General features: G+C 50.6%; 1 protein-coding gene across 1 annotated transcript; it reads right to left on the reverse strand.

Annotated features, from left to right (window-relative positions):
* Positions 1–1,033: 1,033 nt before the first annotated feature.
* Positions 1,034–18,964, reverse strand: TRAIP (TRAF interacting protein; the record flags this gene model as incomplete). Its single annotated transcript, XM_010021787.1, has 15 exons — positions 1,034–1,162; positions 1,957–2,007; positions 2,549–2,674; positions 3,184–3,232; positions 3,433–3,588; positions 4,330–4,418; positions 4,646–4,735; positions 6,255–6,342; positions 7,287–7,400; positions 7,901–7,995; positions 10,736–10,863; positions 13,461–13,500; positions 17,447–17,530; positions 18,800–18,857; positions 18,932–18,964. Coding segments are annotated over 15 exons (1,330 nt in total), but the record flags the coding sequence as incomplete, so codon positions are not given.
* Between the last annotated feature and the right edge of the window lie 474 nt (positions 18,965–19,438).

A 19,438-nucleotide genomic window follows, 5' to 3' on the forward strand; every position in this document is an offset into this window, starting at 1 on the left:
CTAACTATTCCATGATTCTATGATTCTATTTTTGTACAGTGCAAGGTGCCGCACCAAGTCTGTTCCTTGCAGCTTGAACAGTCCTGCTTCAGCCATGGGGTGAGAGGGGATCTCCAAGCTGAGGAACTCCAGACAGGTTCAGCCATATCCATCTCCCCCCTCCCCTCAAGGGATGTGTTCTTCAGCATGTCTTTAGGCTGTTCCACACCCTCAAAGCACTAGGCAAAGCAGTCAGAAAAGAACAAAACACTCCTACAATCTCATAAAAAAAAAAAAAAGTAATTCATAAACTAGCTCCACCCCAACACATACCAAGAACAGAAGTCACATCAGCACACCCATCTCCCCATTCCCAAGCAGGACAGGGGGTCACCCCAACATCCCTCTCCCCAGGTCAGCAATTTCAGTGTCAAGTCTTAAAAACACAGTGGACTTCACAGCCCAAACCAGAACATGCCCCAGGGCGGGCTGTGGGGACCCCAACCCTCACAGGCCCAAGGCAGAGGGAAGTTTAATTTGATGATGCTTATACAGCCACCCTGCAGCAATGCAAGCCAGCACTGTTCCTCCCCCTGCATGCTTTATTGGAACTATTTACCCCAGGAATAGAGCAGGTCTGGGTCCCTGCTCCCACTCCAGACTGACATCCCAGATATCCTTCCCACACCTCTAGCTTGCGGCTGCATCCAAGAAGTGTAGTTCCACCTGGTGTCAGAGAGCCCAACAGCAGCAGCAACTGCAGAGCTCCAAGCAGGCGGGAAGATGAGAAAACCCTGTTTATTCTGCATGAAAATAGGAGGAAGAAGGGGTAAAATGAGGGGGGTAAATCAGTTCAAGCACTAGCCAGGGGTTTGGTCTCCTGTTGGCTTGCTGTAAGGCCAGCTGCTTACTGCAGGGCAGCTTGTCTCACCCAACCACACAGAGCATAGATGCTTTGCAAATCATAGCCACTACTGAGCAGTGGTTGCCCATTGCTTTGTGTCAGGCTCTGGGCAAGCATGCTCTGTGCTGTGGCCACCCTGCCCAGGGGCTCTCACTGCAGGAAACTGTCCAGTCTGGCTTGGCTGCTGCTGGAGGAAGATGTGGAAGGAGCTGCAGATGCCGGCCTTGAGACTTTCTTCTTGCTCCTCACTGCCAGTGGACGGATTTCTGCCAGGTTTGTCTGGAGGCAGAACTGTCAAGGAAAGTACAGACCAATGCCCTGGAGACACAAGTGATCAATACCAGCTGCAGATGGGCCTGAACCAGACGTGAGACCTAGCTGTACATTCTTTCTGCAGGAGAACTTGGTCTTAGCCCCCTACTCACAGCAGCAGAGCTCAGGCATGCTCCTATCCCATGATTCAAGGAACACTTCCCTCTTCTGTGCTACCCCCTTGGCACAAAAGAGACTGTTTAAGGGTATCTATCAGAGCTTCAAGACCTACCCTGCATGCCAGAGCCAGGACACTGTGCAAGGAAAGGCACAGCAACTACAGCCTGCAGCTTCCTAAGGCAGAGCAACCCCGAGGGAAGAGCAGTTTCCCCACCACAGGGTGAGCTCAGCCCAGCCTCTCCTCACCTGCTGCAGGGCTGCCCACCGGGACAGGCACAGCAGGGCAGCAGCATCCCACAGGAATCGAGGGGCTGGAAGGCAGGCAGCCAGGAAGAGGCTGTGCTCAGAGATCCCAAGGGCACAGGCAGTCCCTGTAAGTTGTACCAATTTCAGGCTGATCCACTCCTCTGAATAAGCCACCTCTGATAATGCTCTCAGCAAGTTCAGATCCTTGATGTCTCTGCTGAGCTCAGACTTGCTCAGAGTCAGATGGAGAGAAATCTGATGGTTCCTTGAGGGTCTTAGCCCATTTTTTGTTGGCTGGGGGACAGGACTCCTGAAGATGAGCTGAGGCCAAAAAGCATGAACAGAGGAGAGGTCTACAGCATCACTACTGCCTTGCGAGCTGCAGGAAAGGATACAGGCTGTATGAACTTTGTTCTGCCTCCCATGCCATCATAACCCGTCCTCACCTAGGAGAGAGAAAGAAAGGAGTCTGGAGCAGCAGCACAGAGCCTCGGCTACCTCTCCTCACACTGGTTATGTGAAAGGAGGAGCCTTTCAGGCTGCAGCTTCTGGGGAGGGGTTACAAGCACCTGGAAACACTCAGTACTGATGCTAAGCCCTCACCTTTGGAAAAAGGCAGACCCAAGGGTACTAGTAAAGTTTGGGTATCTTGGGGACTTTCTGCAGCAAGCTGAGACTCCCAAGCAACAGCTTAGGATTTTGTCACTGGGACTCAGTAATACAAGGAAAACACCCAAAGCTCTAAGGAGGTGGAGGAATGGGATGCAGAGAGTCATTCAGTCTGCTGCCAGGAAGGGAATGAGCATCTGTCATCCCCGGAGCTCTGCAGGACTGGGAAGTAGCCAGGTCACACTCCAAGATTTATTTTCCACACACTGTTTGTGGCAAAGTAAAAGCCTCCTTCACTTCCTCCTGCAGGGTCACTTAAGGACAGAGGCGTGCAGTGCCAGCCCTTGACACGCTCACCAACTGGACAGTCATACTTACAGTGCCCACATTCCTGTGTGGATCCAGCAAGCTACCCGAAGGTGGCTTCTTGGAGAGAACAGAGTTCCTGATGAATGCTGGCAACAGTCCTTTAAGAACATCATCCTCCGGATCATCTGCCCAGTTCTGTCCCACAAAACAATGAGAAAAGCCCTTTATCCAGCATGATCTGCTGAATTTAGTCCACAAACAGGGAGCACTAATAATGCAGACAGCTACTTAGGATAACGGTTACTGCTGTACCACGTCAGGCCAAAGAACAGTAGTTTCAAACCTCCCACCAGGACTCATGTGGAACAGTGCCTGGGACATGGCACCCAGCAACCCTGGGAGAACAGCCCCCTTCACTGACCCCACAGCCCCATGTTGTGTTTGCCAAGCACATCTGAGGCAGGGTAATCAGCAAGAAGCATGTAGGTCCCCATCCTCCCTCTCCTGCCCAATTCCAGGAGGCCTGAGGCAGCATTTCTAAAGAGACTGGCAAGCAGAGCACTTTGAAGCATGTACAGTGGTTCTACAGATGGGCTGATCTGCGGTGACAGCATCTCCTACATGGAGAAAATGGGTCCTTTATCCCACGCTTATTAACAGCGGAATCAAAGAGATGATACAGAAAATCAAGATTAGTCTTTTACCTCCACTGTTTCCTTCAGAACTTTCTTCGCCAGATTTACCACGGGAGGCCTGCAAGAAGCCCAAGGAGCAAATCAGCAGAGATTTATTGTTCAAGTGGAGCTGGCAAGGACAGACAAGGCCAAGCAAATGACGACAAAACTTGCAGCACGACATCAGGCAGCTGGAGAGCTATCTGATCTCACATAGCAACTTCCAAAGAAGTGAGACTTTGATCTCCTTCAGAAGCAGAAAGAGGAGGGAAAACTCACGGCTTTTTATCCAGCTTCTGCCTTTTCGCAGGGCTGCAGAGAGAACTGCAGGGCTGATGTTCAGGGGTATCGACATCAAAAGAAGCATCTAGATTGATCTCCTCGCTGTGGGCGGGGCGGTGGAGCTTCGGGTGCCGCAGTTCCACAGGAGCAGGGCTGCAAGGCCATGCAAAGCATCAGCCAGAGGCCACCGCCTGCCACCAGCAGATGAGAGGACACAGAGCTGCACGATTGAGCTGAGGCAGCAGTGGGACCAGGATCACAGCCGCCTTCTGCTTACCAGCCATAGAAAGGACAATCTGAATCCCAGAGCTTATAGTCAGTGTCCCAAACTACTGTTCACCCCCAAATCGCCTGTGCTGTAACAGTAGCACCCAGAGCCCAGGGTGTACCCTGGCACACTGCTGCTCTGTGTACAACACAGCTTGCTGTACTGGGGCAATAGCACAGGCTCTTTGCAAGAAAGGGCTTGATAAATATGCAAGAGATGCCATTTTTCAGGCTAGATTCCTCTGCCTGGCCAAGATACCCAGTCCCCATACACCAGGACATGTTCACTGAAAGGCCAACTCCTGAGGCAACCACAAGAGCAGCTTTAGGGATATTTCCCTGCTGGGACATAGTGATAAAGAGTCTGTCAAAACCTAGCCCATTCTTCCATCCCATCCTGACCCAAACCCTCTGAAACTCACACCTTTTCCCAGCTAAACCAGACACCACCTTGTCAGCAACAAGAAAAACCCCACAAACTAGGATACAATAAGCAAAATGGCCATGCTGCTGTGATGCCTGCCAGACTAACCCATCTCTGCTCCCACAGCTAGTTAAACTGTCAGCTCTTACTTTGGACCTGACATCTCAATCTGTAGCCTGTATCTAGGGATGCACTTCACTAACCTTTCAAAGACTAGTCGACTGAGTGTCTCTCTGGTTACGGATGGCACCTTCAGAGTATCCTGCAGGATGTCTATCTTCTTCTTCAAGCTCTGGAGGGAAAAAGGAAAGCAGACAATGAGATGAGGAGTGATTTAGGAGCAGATACTTTGCCCCTTTCCATAAATCAGCATCAGGTGGAGCCCAGAGGTGGGCAAATAAGAGAGGAAAGGTGTGCTGGGTAATAGCCACTAAGCAAAAGTCAGCATAACTCTTAGCTTTGCAGTTGCAGGCCATGGCCAGCTGCCAGTTACTGCAGACCAAGGAATAACATTCTCACCAAGATCTCCTTGTCCGCATTCTTCAGATCCTTCTGGGTGCTTTTTAACTCCTCCTCTGTCTTCTCCAAGTCTAAAACTGTTTTGTGCAGCTGCAGAATAAACCCCCCCAAACAGCAGAGCGCTGGTTATGACACTTGTGTAAGGGAGACCACAGATCCCCTGTGAGAGCAGCATGCTCTGCAGCACATCCTACTTTCCCCTGTTAAAGGGCTCAGTTTTCCAGTGCCGGTCTGACCAACCTCTCCTATATCAGAGCAAACAAATGCCTAACCATTTCCTCAAGCTGCCTGCAGAGGGATCTCCACAGCTGCTCGCCCAAGACAAGCCTTCCTACAGTATTTCCTGAGCATTTATGCCTGATGGTGACAGCTTTTCCCTGCTCTAACACTTGGTGGCTGCATTCTGAATTCCTGCAGGACTGTGGACACACCAAAGCACAGGTATTACAAACCACAGGCTGGAGGACGGTTGTGCATCAGCAATACTGGCACATGGACAAGCCTGATTCAACAGGGAAACATGCCAGGAGCAGGGATTGGGAAGTGGACTGCCACCACATCAGAGACTTTGTGGGTTCAGGAGTCTGGGCCAGCCCACAAGTGTGGGTACAGTCAGCTCTCTGTCAGCCAAGCCAAGTCCCAAGTGCACTGACTCGCATCCTCCTGACCCAAGCTGGTAACAGCAGCTTGGCACCGACTCCACCAAAGCAGCTTGATTCCAGCAGCAGCACATCATGTAGGAGGTTAACTTGCTTGGGGAGCAGCACAGCAATCAGAGAACTTCCTTCTCCATTTCAGGGGACAACAGCTATGGCTGAGTAACAAAAACAGGCCAAATCCACCCACAGTCTCTCACTTTGTAAGCTTGCACATGGGGATGCCCCAGGGAACATAGAGCAAAGCTACACACACACACTTTTCATGGGGACTTGATACCAAAACTGACAAAAAGCAATTCCCAACGTGAGCTAATAAAGCCCAGCCAGGCCTGGAGCAGGGGGAGCACAGCAACAGGGGCACATTAGCAGCTCCAAGCTCTGTACCAGGCCAGCGACAACCCAGGCAGGTTCTGTGCAGAGCCACCTCCATGCCCACACTTTGGGAACCTCACCTGCCTGGGAATAGCATCATGCAGAAGCCCTGCCCTGGTTTAGTTGGCTGAAGGCACAAGGCCATGTTTGTGCCAAACCAAGACTAAGCCCTGCGCAACTGGTGCCGCCTCCATACCCCTTCCCATCTTTCCTACGTGCCCAGTTCTGCAGCAGGAGGGGCTGGCAGCTGAGTGCTCGGCAGCATGGCAGGATGAAGGGCTGCTTCCAGAGCCCAGTGGGAGCAGCGGAGCACCTGCATGCTGGCGCACTCCAGCCCCTCTGTCTGGCTCTGCACACACTGCCCCACCAGTGTCCTTGGAGACTGACAACAGTGAGCTGCTCACTCCCCACAGCATCATACCCTGCTCCAGAAGCTTCAGCCTGACACTTTAACACCACCGGTACCACTGAAGTAGTGCTCAGTGCGGGAGGGGGTCACTGCAGAGGGCTTGGGCCACACTTATTGACAGGGATCTACAACCCAGATGTCACCCTCAGGACTCACACTCGCCCTTTACCTTGCTATTGACAGAAAACAGCTCCTTTTTCAGCTTCTCCGTCATCTCACTAGACATCTTCCGAGCCTCCTTCAAGTTTTCATATTCCCTGCAAAGATACCAGAAGAGGCATTCTGTTTGTGAGAAGACTGAGCTAGAATTTCTCAAGAGACAAGCCAAGAAGACCCTTAATTTGAAGCTCTGCAACTGCAGAGCCACCAAAGAAAACCCAGGAGACACAAAGGCCTTTAGGGAACAGAACCAAGTGTACCAAGGCTGACCAACAGTGAGTCAACCATTCCAGTACACCATGGGGAAGACAAAAGCTGCATGGGATACATGCCTGAGAACAGGGCCTGAACAGATTTCACCAGCAAAATGGAAGCCAACTCCAGAGACATTGCTGTTGCCAGTGGAAAAGACAGACAGACAACATAACAGCCTCCATGCTGGCAACAAAGAGGGGACTTTGCTTTAAGTGACTTTTCAGAGACTTCACACTCTTGGCCATGCACATTCATTCCCAATTACACCACAGGGACACTCGCCTCATTACAGCTTTGTATCAAAGCTGCAATTATTCAGCTGCCATCAGAACGGAACCAAAAAAATCTGTGGTTTTGCCCAGCAGGACCAGATGGATTTCCAGGTAGGGGAGGGCAGCACTGCAGATCCTCCTTACTGGAGAGCAATCGAGGCACAGCTGCACAGTGCAGTGCAGCAGAGGGTACAGCCCAGCACCCCTCATCCACTCATTTCCCCCCAGGCAGGAGAGGGAAACGGAAGGAATAATAATGATCACCTTATAGGTGCACTGACAACTCTGGAGACAGTTCCCATGGTGACACACATGTCACTACAGTGACAGTGGGAACAGTTCAGTGTGACAGGCTCCAATCTAGGTCCCCAGGATCTGTCAGTCAAAACCCAGAGGAGGCCCAAACAGGCAGCAAGAGCCCTAAATTGCCCATGTGCCTGCTGGTACTTGGCAGAGGGTTCTCCCATGGCATACCAAGGACAGCATAAGCCAAATGCCAAGCCCACAGCACCTACTTTTTCAGCGAGACACAGTAGATCGCAAGCTGCTCCACTGCTGCCTGCCCGACTCCCATGTCTCTGATCATCTCCTCCACTTCAGGGCGCTGGCTCTGAAGCAACAGCTCAATGCTGCACAAAAGAAACAAAGTCTCCTCAGCTCATGAGTCACAAACAGCTGGGAGAGAGACTGAAGCCCTGCTTCCCCCCGGGAGGCTGGTGCAGCCTAAGCTCCTGCTGCAGGCACTCTGGATGTCATGGGAGAAGAGACACAACTGCCCCACCACATGCAGGGCTTTTCGCTAGGGAAGAAGAGCCCTGCGTGGACAGAGTAGAGAAGGGGCATCTGTACGCACACATAATGCACGAGGAGCTGATGTCCCAGCTCTGGGGCCCTAAAGCCCTGAGGCTGAGTGCAATCCTGGGCTGGGATTCTGTCCCTCCTGAAACTGTCTGGAAACAGCAGGGGCAAGAGCACAGACCTGCTACAATGCACGTTTGCAAACCTCATGGGGTAAGATGAACCAGAATGTGGAGGCCGCAGCAGGCAGAGCAGGACCCTCCCCTCCCTCCCAGAGAAGGGGAGAGGCATGCAACCCCCCGGCAAGGCCCGGGCAGAGCTGGGATCTCACCGCTCCATGGTCTTCAGCTTGTTTCGCAGGCGGCGGGCCTCCTCCTTTGAACTTCTGTTATCCTCCTGCTGCTGCTCCAGGAATTTCATCTGCTTCTGCAGAGAAGCAAGCACACAGACCGTTAGGAAGGCTCCAGGGATTGTTAGAGAAACATCCTGGCTTATGCGCACTGCGGGCAGCTGGGAGCATACATTGGCTCTTAATGCTATCACCACCTCAGCAGCCCAGGATTATGGAGAGTTTAGCTCCCTCCCTGCTGCACCCCCAACTCTGCTCCTTGCAAGTGCTGCAGGGTTTCAGTGCTCATCACAAGACGAATCTGGTGCCGAAACCACACCATAGCCTTGGTTCTGGTGGAAGCATCTGTGGGGCTGCGCAGTACCCTGTATGCAGTGACAATTTGTTTGTCAAAAGCAAAACCACAGCAAGCAAACCTTCCTATTGCTTTCTCCTCTGTGCACAGCTGATCCCTTTATTTTGCCTCCCAATTCTCCTTCTATTAGCTGCTCAGAGCACAAATAGGAAATGCCAAGTGCATCTCTTCTGGGACACTTCAGCCAAACTAGACACCCACCCAGGGAACTTCTTTCACCTGCCTGGAGAGGCTGTAAGCCCATTGCAGGCATCACCTTGCCAGGCTCTCCAGTAGCAGGCAGCAGTAATGGAGAATGTCAGCTAAGCTGGAAAAGCACAGATCTGCAGTGTGGACAAGGGGAAGCTGGCCTGTATTAGCACCGTTCCAGTGCATCCATGTTGTCTAGGTTTGCGTGTGCCTGGGCACCTCGCACAGTGCCTGCAAAAGGCTCTGGGCTTGGTTTCAGCACAGTGCTGACTCCAGGGAGAGGCCTAGCAGAAGACCATCACCTCAGAAGCTCCCTTCCACATGGAAGTTAAGGGATTTTATCTGCTTCCTGCCACAGAAACCAAACAGCTGTGAAACTGCTGGGACTTCGCAGAGGGACAGTGTCGCAGGCTCCCATGTTACTCCTGCTAAGGCAGAGCCCATCTTTGGCTCTCCCTAACCAGAGCTCTCTGCACTTCAGTCCCCGAAGCAGTGTTTTGTGCCATGTTGGAGCAGTCCCCAGCCCCAGACATGCCTGAAAGGGCAGCAAACTCCGACACAAAGGTTCAGCAGCATCAGATAGTGTTAACAGAAGACAGGAATAGCTTGCAGCCTGTGGGCTTGACCTGCACCATGGCTAGTTAAATCTACATTTTCACTGCCGAAGTTTAGTGCTTTAATCTCTAATGATGCAGTACAAGACAGTGCTTGGCATTCAGCTGGAAATCCTGTACACCACAGAAAAGATACTTCCAGGTCCCTAATCCTTCTGTCCTGCCCAGCTTTCCTTAAAGGACTTAAGCACACACAGAGGGTTCTGCAACAGGCAAGATAACACAGAGCATCCTCTGAGGTGCCAAGGCAGGCAAGCCAAGCACAGAGATGTTCAGTTGAGCAGCAAACACCAGATTCCACTGTCAGTTGTTTCTGCAGGAGTAGGGAGGATCAGAAGTATCCTGTCACTGGTATGCCCAGGATCCCATGAGCATCTCCAGCACAGCCCTTTACAGGGGCTGCCTTTACATCCAAGCAGACTCAATATAACCCCATGGTCAGGCAAAAACACAGTTGTGCTGGCTCACAGCAAGGCGTACCTGGCATCAATTCCTTCCTGTATCTGTCCTACTGCCCTGTGACAGCCCCACACTGCTGGTGTCAGGCAGGTCTCCAGGGCTAGTTCCTCCCAGAGGAGCCCAGCTGCAGGTGACAACCCAGCAACATCATCTACAGGCTTTCCCTGGACCACCTGGTCTCACAGGTGAAGGAACATGGTGCAGTTCAGGCTATTGGGCAGAGATCCAAGCAGCAGAGATCTAGGGAAGCACAGCCAACCCCTCCCATGCCTTTCGGCCTGCAACTCACAACCCCACATGCCTGAACCCCATCTTTCTGAGACAGTCATGTCCTCCTCACACAGCAGTGCCCATCCCAGCCAGGTAAAGCTGTTCCGCTCACTACCTGACACCCCAGCAAAGCAGCTCCTGCTCTTCCACTTGCTGTTTACGCACTATAAGACACCCCAACAAAGCAGCTCCTGCTCTTCTACTTGCTGTTTACGCACAGTACATGACTACGCACTGAGTCACTGCACGCTGAAACACAACAGGAGTATCTGATCCCTGGACTTCACACATTACCAGCCTAACTAGAGGCAAGCCCTGGCAACAGAACACAGACAGGAGAGTTAGCTGGATCAAATCCCACTCAGCTGAAGCTTTCAACTCCCCCTCCATATATTTCAGTTTGATTTCTCCTCCATTCAGACCAAGAAACTAATTTTCCTTGAATCCCGCCTGGCCTAAACCCATTCCAGGAGAACATTCTACCGCAGGGAGCCAGTGTTTCAGCAATGGGGCGCTGGGGCCAGTTCCCACACTCAGTTCATGCTGCTACCTTTATGATCAGCACTGCCACCTCATTAGCAAGGTTCAGACAGCATCCCCCAGGCTGGGCTGGCATCTCTCCCCCACCACAGCCACTTGTGCACACACCACAGGCTTGGCTTTTACACGTCTGAATCACCCCCAGCTGGAGCACACGCAGGACTGAGACCAGCAACACCACTCACTTTGGATTAATAAGGCCAAAATGAAAACCCAGCTCTGCTGCCCTCTGGTCATTCAGAGATCAAGAGACAGGCATCTCAAGGCAGCAGATCCAAAATCCCACCAGCACAACCCCTTTATTAGCAGGCCCTGCAGAGATCTTCAACAAAATTAACACTGACTGTGCACTGGTTAGAGGTGAAGTCTTGCCGGGGAGAGGAAAGGTACCTTGAGAGAGGAGCACAGCATCTCTGTCTCTCCCAGCACCTTCTGGAGCGACTCTATTGTGGCATTGCGCACATCCAGAGTGTCCCTCAGCCCATCCACAACTGCCTGGCATTCCCGCTTTTCTTTCTCTGGAAAAGAAAGAAGAAAAAGGTCATGGCCTGGAAACCCAGACCTCAGCTGCTCCACAGCAGCAGGAGCATGACAGAGACACTGCTTGCAGTCTCAGGCTCCAGGCTGCTAGGAGGTGGCTGTTCCTGTAGAGACACATTTCCCTAAGTGCTGTCTGCACCAGGGTCTATACTGAGCGCTTGCTTCTCCCACTGCCAGCCGGCTTCAAGATTTTCTTTACTAAAGATAAAAAAAATTGCCTTTAATAGCTTTCCAGTGCTAGCCTTGCTAGCATTAAGCTGGTGCATCTTAACTCTTGCATGCTCTCAAAGCCAGGCTTGCATAAGGAAAACCCTTCTCTCTAGTTACACTGAGCTGTCACAGAGATGGAGACCACAGCCCCAAGCCCATCCTCTCCACGTGGAGTCTTCTGTACCAGGAAGCCCTTTCTTGGGCTGTCAGGCAGCTGCATGCAGCGATCCACCACACTGCTGCACCTACGTCAAAGGGGAAGAGACAGTAAAGCAAAGCTCTGCTGGGCACTGGGGACTTCACAGGACATGCCACAGCTCAAGTAGATTCCCCAGAATGACCGCTTTTTGCAAGGCACAACCTTCGAGTTCTGCTGTCCCTCCTCACAGAGGCAATCCAGGAACAAAGCACATGCCTCTGACCACAAGAGAGAAGGTGGTGGAAAACACCACCAGAATTCAATTTGTTTTATTGAGGCAAGGGAAGAACATCACAAAAAGCAATAACCATCATCAGAAGCTGACAGACATAAGTAGGGAGCAGCCAGCATTGCTGGAAAGCTTGGAGCAGTTGGGCAGTGAGGGAAGACAGGAACCTGCTGTCTAACCCTGCTGAGAGCAGGGTAAACTCTTCAGCTCAGCATCTTCTGCCTTTGCTCAAACTGCCCAAGGCTCCTTCCTAGAAGTAGTGGGGAGCCAATCAGTGTCTTCCCAAAAAGCTTTTTCTCCTTGCAAGCAATCCAGTTTCAAGATTGTGCCACCACATCCCATGGAAGCATGACCTGCAGAGCAAGCTTCACTGCTTGATCCAACAGTAAAAAAAGCCACATGGCACTGGGGAGGAATAGAGGAACCTATCCCAGCAGAAGCACAGAGCTGCCATGGGAAACATTTGTTTCTTAGCAAAACCTTTTCCCTCCATTGATGTGGATAACTGCCCCCCCCCTACCAGAGGCAGCACAGCCTGGAGACATCCCCCTTCAGTTCTGCAGGGACTCCACATCCACCAAAAGAGTTCAGGCTTCCCCCTCCTCAGTTCCCAGCTGCCCAGAGGCAGATGGCAGGAATCAAACCTCCCCGTGCTGCAGGAATGAGCTTCCAGCTCATTCAGAGTGCCTCCCACAGTGCCTGCTGGATCTGCTCGGAGCTCAGCACCTCCAGAGCCATTTGCAAGCTGATCAGTGACTGGCAATTACACAGCTCCTCTACAGCGCACAGCACAGAGCACATCTTTCAAGTGAAGAATTTATACACAAGAACCACCAGAGAGCAGAGTGCCCGCAGCAAAAGAGGCAGGAGGTGGGAAGGAGCTTCTCATTTCCAATATGAAAAGAGAATGGGACCGGGAATGTCAAATCCAACCTCTACTTACCAGAAGCCGAGAAGATGAGCAGGCCTTCGAGCAGTTTTTCTTGGATAACATCCTAGCAAGAATCCCAGACACCTTCCCCAGAAGATCTGGCTCTCTACCAAGTCACTAAACTCAAGCAAGCTGGCAAGAGAACAGGCCTCAGAATAGAGACTTGCAGACCATCCAATTCTGCTCTCAGGCTAAGGACCAAATCCTCAGTCTACTGGCTATTCATGTCTGTCTCGTGCACGCAGGGAAGGCAGAGGAAAGACTACTCTTGTGGCGTGGGTGAGCCCCCAGCATTCTTTAAAGAGCTTTTTTTCCCCCTTCTGCTAGTGTGTCTTTGGATTTCTGTCACTCAGAGTGACATTTTCCTTTTGCTGCTCATGACTCATGTTCTGATGACAAGCTGCCTACAGACGATGCTTAAAACCCATCGACAAGTCTCCAGGGCTTTTGCTTTTCCTGCCTCCCTCAAACATCCTCTAAAATTAAAGATGGTAAAATGGAAGTGTACACACTGAACTCCGTCTGCTCTTCACGCAACACATGTGGCACTGCAACAGCCAAACACATCCAAAGCCTTCCCACTGCTGCTTCTGGGCAGCTAGATCTGTTGGAGGGAACAAGGCTTTGCCATGTGCAGCTGTGAGTTTCCCAGTGAGCAAACCAAGGGTTTTGCTTTCAGCAAGCCTGCTCCAGATATAGCTGTGCTGCAATTCAGTACCTTGTGATTAGGAAGAGGAGCAAGAAAACTGCATATATGTCTCTGAGCTTGCGGAGAGCTCCCCAGTTACAGCAGAGCTGGGCCAGGCTTTGGCTTTGTCAAAAAAAGCTTTGTCCAGCTTTAGGTGGTATCACCTTTAGATAAAGCAGCCTGAACTGTGCCCTGAGCTTCAGAGAGGGGTGGACTCTCCTTAGGGGTTCCTCAGGCCTGGGCAAGCCGCCTGGCAGAGGCAGAGCCCAGGACCTGCTGATCATGGGCTTCTGGCCCCCCTAGGTGGCTGGAACTCACCTTTCACAGACAGCTCAGCCTTCACCTTGTCCAGTTCATTCTGAAACACAACACAGAAAAACCGATTAGGAAAGAGGAGCTTTCACCAGATCCTAAAGGGACCTGAGAGGTTTCTTGGCAGGACATCTGCACCAGCCAGGTGCTAAGAAGGGAACGCGGTAGCAGCAAGCACCAAGTTACAAGCAAGTACTATCACAGGGAATGCAAAGAGCACCTCCAACTGGCATCCTTCAGGGGGAGAACAGAAGATCGCAGTTTCATCTTAGCCTTGTCAACCTTGTGTTTCTCACACTGTCAGTCATCTTGTTTTAGCTGAATAATTTTGGAAGGCTCTCAGGGAAACACAGGAAATCAGACAGGAGCAATTTTTATAATGTTTTACCTAAACAAGGCAATAAGGCAGGGATGTTGCCAGACTAACTGGATTGAGAGTTGCTCTGAACTGAAGCAAACTTGAATCACGTGCAGGTGGGAGACAGGAGGGTATGCCCAAACACCCGAGAAGGTCACCCAGCACACAATCCAAAGGCACCAGCCAGCATTCTGACCAACACTGAAGTCACTGCAGTTCAGGATGCTGATATGAGCTAACAGCTCAGTTGAATGGCCACAAACAGGTCACCCATAAACCAATCCATACAATAGCAATCCTGGGTGCCACAAGGCTCTGAGGAACATCAAATGCTTCTAATGCCTTTATTAAGGATCAGAAAGAGGCAGCAAATGCCCCATAGCTTAAATTATAGAGAGAGGATTTATAAATGCTGGCAAATAGTCAAATAAAATGGAGAGGTTATAAAGAGAGGCTATGTATATAACATTAAAAAAGGAGGGGGGAAAAAAAAAAAAAAAAAAAACCACACCAGAGTGAGAGAGACAAATATATACAGGAAAGAGTCAACAGAAGATGACTTTAAAAGCTGTGTTAGAGAACTGCAGAGGAAAGCACATAACAAGTCAGGCAGGAACTGCAGTGGAATAAAACCACAATAAAATGCCAACACAGTACTGAAGCAGAGCACACAAATCTGTGCAACCCAGAACGCTACATGCAAATCTGAGCTGAGAATAGCACTGCCAGTGACCACGGATCTGACGGGACCAGAGTGAAGCTCTGCTACCAACAGTAAAGGCAGGAAAGAGAATATGGGATGCAAAGCTTGGCAAGCAGGAGGGACTAAATGCAAAGCCTAGCAGAGCTGACTTGGATTTGACCCTGGGGGGACAACATCTGGAGGGTTGACATGGAATTAGCTCTGCTGCAGAAGCTATTCTGGAGTAGCTTCCTCAGAGTCCTATTCAGTAACGATTAGTGAGCTCACAAGATGTGCTAATTAGCATGATAGCAAAGAAATCCCAGGCTACTGCAGGCAGCTATGTAACATTACCTCATTCATCAACTTAATCCAAAATCCCTCATCCTCTACCACAGCTCCTAAAGGCTGCTCCCAATTTTCACTCCTCTGGTAGAAGCTCTCCTCTCTCCACTAGCCCGAGTTACAAGACCACATTTTCCCCAAGATCAAATGAATATATCCTGATCACAAACAGACAGCTGTCTCCCAGGTTTCTACCCTCCCCAGCAGGTTTACAGGCATGGATTCTCCTCCTCTTGCCTCCTCTTCACCTAGCTGAACAAGCCAAAATCTCCTAGTTTCCTTTGGAAGAAAGGCTCTCTGCTCCCCAGATCACAAGCAAATGGAAGTATCAGGTTCCAGATGGTCTCACCACAGTGCTACACCCAAAAACTCACACTTTTCCCACTCTGGAAACAGCCACATGGAGACTGTTCTAATCGCCAAGGACCATCTTTAAAAGCAACACAGGGTAAAGCCAGGCTCGGCATCCAGAAACGCTTGGGCATGTCACAGCATTAAGCCTGTGGTCTGCAGCTACTCCAGGGAATCAAGTTCCCTCCAGTGTTTCAATTGAAGTTGATGCTGGTGGTGGGAAGCAAAGCAGCCCTGGCACCACTTCTTCAAAGCCCCAAGACAAGAAGACCACCACAGCAAACATTCAGCTTCCTAGCACACTGAAGCACGCTGCATTGCCCCAGTCCAACCTTTCCATGGCAGGAGGCCAGATACTCATTTCAGGACATCTGCAGGCTGCAGAGATACAGCTCCAGTTGATTTCAGAGCAAAGTACCACTCTATGCCCAGGCTCTTGGAGGGACAGGCAGTGGTTGGCAACAAAATCCTGGGTTTGGGGGCTTTTTCAGATAAAATCACTTCTGGCTGACAATGTCACCAGTTCTCAGCCTCTGAAGAGCCTGGGGATGGCCCACCATGCGTTTGCTTTGCTGAACTGCTGCCCTGCCCAGAATCAGATACCCCATCACAGAGAGAACTCCAGCCTAGATGGACATTAAATAAAATCCCACCCCTGATTGTCAGCCATGTTCTTTAGATGCTCCATATCCTTCAGAAACAAGGCAGCACACATGAAATGTGTAACAAACCAGCATCAGCCCAGCAGCAAGCTGAATCAGTGCATGAGGCAGTAAACACCCATACAAGCTAACTATGCTAATCTACACCAAAAATACTTGGTTCTTTGCCTTTAGATAGTGACCTCAGCACTCTCATTGGGAAAGCTGCACACTTGGGGCCAGATGCTGCTCTGACAGCCACACAGCAAACTGTGTAGGAGCATGATGAGTTACCATCAAGCTTGTTGTGCAGGGGTGGCTGCACAGTCCTGCCTTTGAGCACGGGAGCAGTTCTTCAGCACAGCCTGCCTGGAGGAGCCCATCTTAGATCCCAGGGTGGGGGTGAGAGGGAACAGAAAGCTTTTCTAGGGCAATTTTCTCCAGTCAACCCATTTCTGAGTCACCCATCTATTTACACTTGTGAGAGCCGATCGGAATATGTACTAAAGGCAATGTTTATCTGCTCCAAGCCATTGCTTTGCTTCTAGGGAACACATCTTCAAGTGCCCAGAGATGCATCTTCATTTCCTCAGCACACACACTTCAGCCTGCAGTTCCTCTATTAGCAATCTTGGAGAACGACAGTGCTGCTGACATTATAGTCTGGCTGGCTCTATTTTAAAAACATACAATATACATATAGCATTGTCATGGCAACTGCTAATTATGGTAATTGCTGCACATGCTGATTCTAAACATGAGAGGGTACAAGCATCCCATTATACCAAGGTCAACCAGTTATTTTTTTGGAACAGATAACTCCAAGACATAAGGAGCCATGCTTCATCCACGCTAAACAAAGGAGGAGAACATGGAACAGCCACTCTGCATTCATCCCTCCTCACCCTCAGCTCTCTACACCTAACAGTAGAGCTCAGAGAACATCACCCAGCACCCCAGCTCCAGCCAGGATCCTCCCCAGGGACCAGCCTCAGCACTGTCACCACTGCTGGTGCAGCTTCAGGCAGTCTTTTTCCTAATATCTTTTGGGGAACCACGACTTTTACCACCCTGCCCCACTTCCTTTCAGTCTGTGCAAACAAACCCACCTGCACACAAGTGAGGAGGGGCACTTCCTCTAATGAAGGTGTTAGTAGGGCTCACACACAGCCAAGCCACAGACACCAGCAGCAATTCTTTGCATTTGGTATTTTCCTTCTCCTGCCTTTTGGAAGAGCTCTGTAGCCTCATCCCCAAGGCTTTGACACACCAATGGAGAAGCAGCAGTTGGATGTTTGTTTGATGATGCTGTAGGAGGTTTCCAGGTAAGGTGAGAACCCGAAGGAAGAGCAGTGAAGTAGAGGAGGCTTCACAAGTTGTGGTCAGGGGAACTCTTAAACCATCACATGGAGACTTCCTTACAACAAAGCTGAGACTGGGTGAGCACCAAGAGGGAGAAGAGAGACAGGCAGGAAACACTGATATGCTTCAGGTCTGAAACATCAGCACAGCACCACAAGCACCAGCTCAGGAAGCAGCTGCTGGCAGAGGATGGGCAGCTCAGACCATGTTTCCAAGATGCTGAAGCGTCACACAACAGATCCACACAACTTACCTGCAAGGTCTCTGCATCCGGCGTTGCCTGCTCCTCCAGGGCAACATCAAAAAACAGCTTATGGATGATGTGTTTTCTGCCAACCTAAACACAGGAGACAGAAGAGGTTGATGGGCACAGATACAGAAACACAACGGATATGGAAGACCGATGGAGAGGGAGAAGGTACCACCTTGTCACAAGGCCATGAAAGACAAGTCACGTGCTCAACGCCGTTAGTGACGATGCTCTGCTTTAGCTCATCAGCACAGCAGCAGACCCCCCACTCAGTTTTGTGAGCGTGACTCCAGCCAAGCTCCTGAGCTGCAGCAGAAAGATTCAGGCATTTCTGAATCAAGCGCAGTCTGTTCTCTGGCAGCCAAGGCCCAAGCAGCTGACGCTGAGCTAACATGATGCCAAATCCTTAGACAGAAGTACGTGATGCTTTCTGCAGGCAGAAGGTGCTGTAATTGAATTTGATAGCTCTCCACACCTCCCCCATGCAGTTACAGCTTTGTGTTTTAAGTATTATATACAGTCATGACACCAGCTAATTGCATGGTTACTGCTACATGAGATGTTATTTCGCGATAACTCCATGGTAACCCAGAGATGTAAGAGGCAATGAAGAACAGAGGGAATCAACAAGTCAGGGAATGAACAAGGGCCAAGACCTTGAGAGGAAGAAAGAAGCATGAACACAGAACAATCCTAAGCTGCAGCTGGCTGAAAACCCACATCTGAGCGCATGGCAACATCTCCCACAGCCGCTACACACCAAGACCTACTGGCAGCATCAAGGCTGGTGACATGAAGGACTTTAAAGTTCAGGTCCCAATTAAGCCATTCGATGCCAAAGCCATAGCTTCCCATCTCAGAAACAGAGCACATCCTTCCTTCACATCCTTCCTTCCCTCTCCAGCCTTTGCTTTGCTCAACAAAGAGCAAAGTGCTGCAAAGCACTTTTATTACAAGGACCATATGCAGCAGAACAGGCTGCTTACCTGATAGCAAGGAGCAGGGTACTCCAAAAACACAAGTCAGATTAACCTGGCCTGATTAACCCCTTCAGCCCTTTCTATCTTTATGCCAATACTTACTCAGCCTAAATAAAAGCCATGAAAACCCAGAGACCCTTTCTGGATAAGCTACATCAGGGACAGCAGCAGGGCACTCTCAGGCCACCCCTCTAATTGAAAAGGTTGCTGAAGGGAGATCACTCTCTAAGACTTTGAGGAGAGCCAGAAGTGACAGAAAACACTGCTTCATACCCTAAGCTTCTTCCTTATATCGCCCCAGGCCTAAGGCCACAGCTCCCTGAGGTCATTTGCAGAGTGTTGTGCCATAGAGAGGTGTACACAGGTGGTAGTTTACCTGGATTCTGCACTGTGGGCAGGTCCGGCTAGGTGCTGTGTCAAACCACTGGATGAGACTGAGAAAGGAAAAGAAAACACCTGGTAAATACTTAAACCCCAGGAGCACTGCTCCCAGAGCCCCCCAGCTCACCAGGAGACAGCAGCATGCACCTTCTTTCTACAACTAAAAACAGAAATGCAAACATTTAGTCCAGAGGTGCAACTAACAGGAACACCATGTTCCAGCGCAAGCACCCCACCTTCACCTCCAAGACAATTCAGAGATGAATTTAGTGTGTGAGCTTATCTTTACCAGCGCAGAGTCTTTACAGAGCTCAGATCTCCCTGGGAGAGAGCCTTTGGATAACCATAGCTTTGCAGGAGCAAAGGGATCACCATGAAGAACAGCGCAGGAGCTGCTGTATCAGGATATGACAGCCGAGATCCCCAGCACAGTCAGCTCCAAAGGGTGCTGCTGACACCAAACACACATCTGTGGAGTGATGGAGACTGGGCCACTCTGCTCTGAGATGATGAACACAGACCTGTCGGGCTCTCCAGGAGAGCTGCAAGTGCATTTTGCAACCATGGCATCACATCACGCTCAGAAGGGTTTATTTTTGGAGCACGGTAACAACCTGGAGCTAGCAGGTTTCCT

Source organism: Nestor notabilis, unplaced genomic scaffold (assembly GCF_000696875.1).
Source record: "Nestor notabilis isolate BGI_N333 unplaced genomic scaffold, ASM69687v1 scaffold7739, whole genome shotgun sequence".
In the NCBI taxonomy this organism is placed as follows: Eukaryota; Metazoa; Chordata; class Aves; order Psittaciformes; family Psittacidae; genus Nestor; species Nestor notabilis.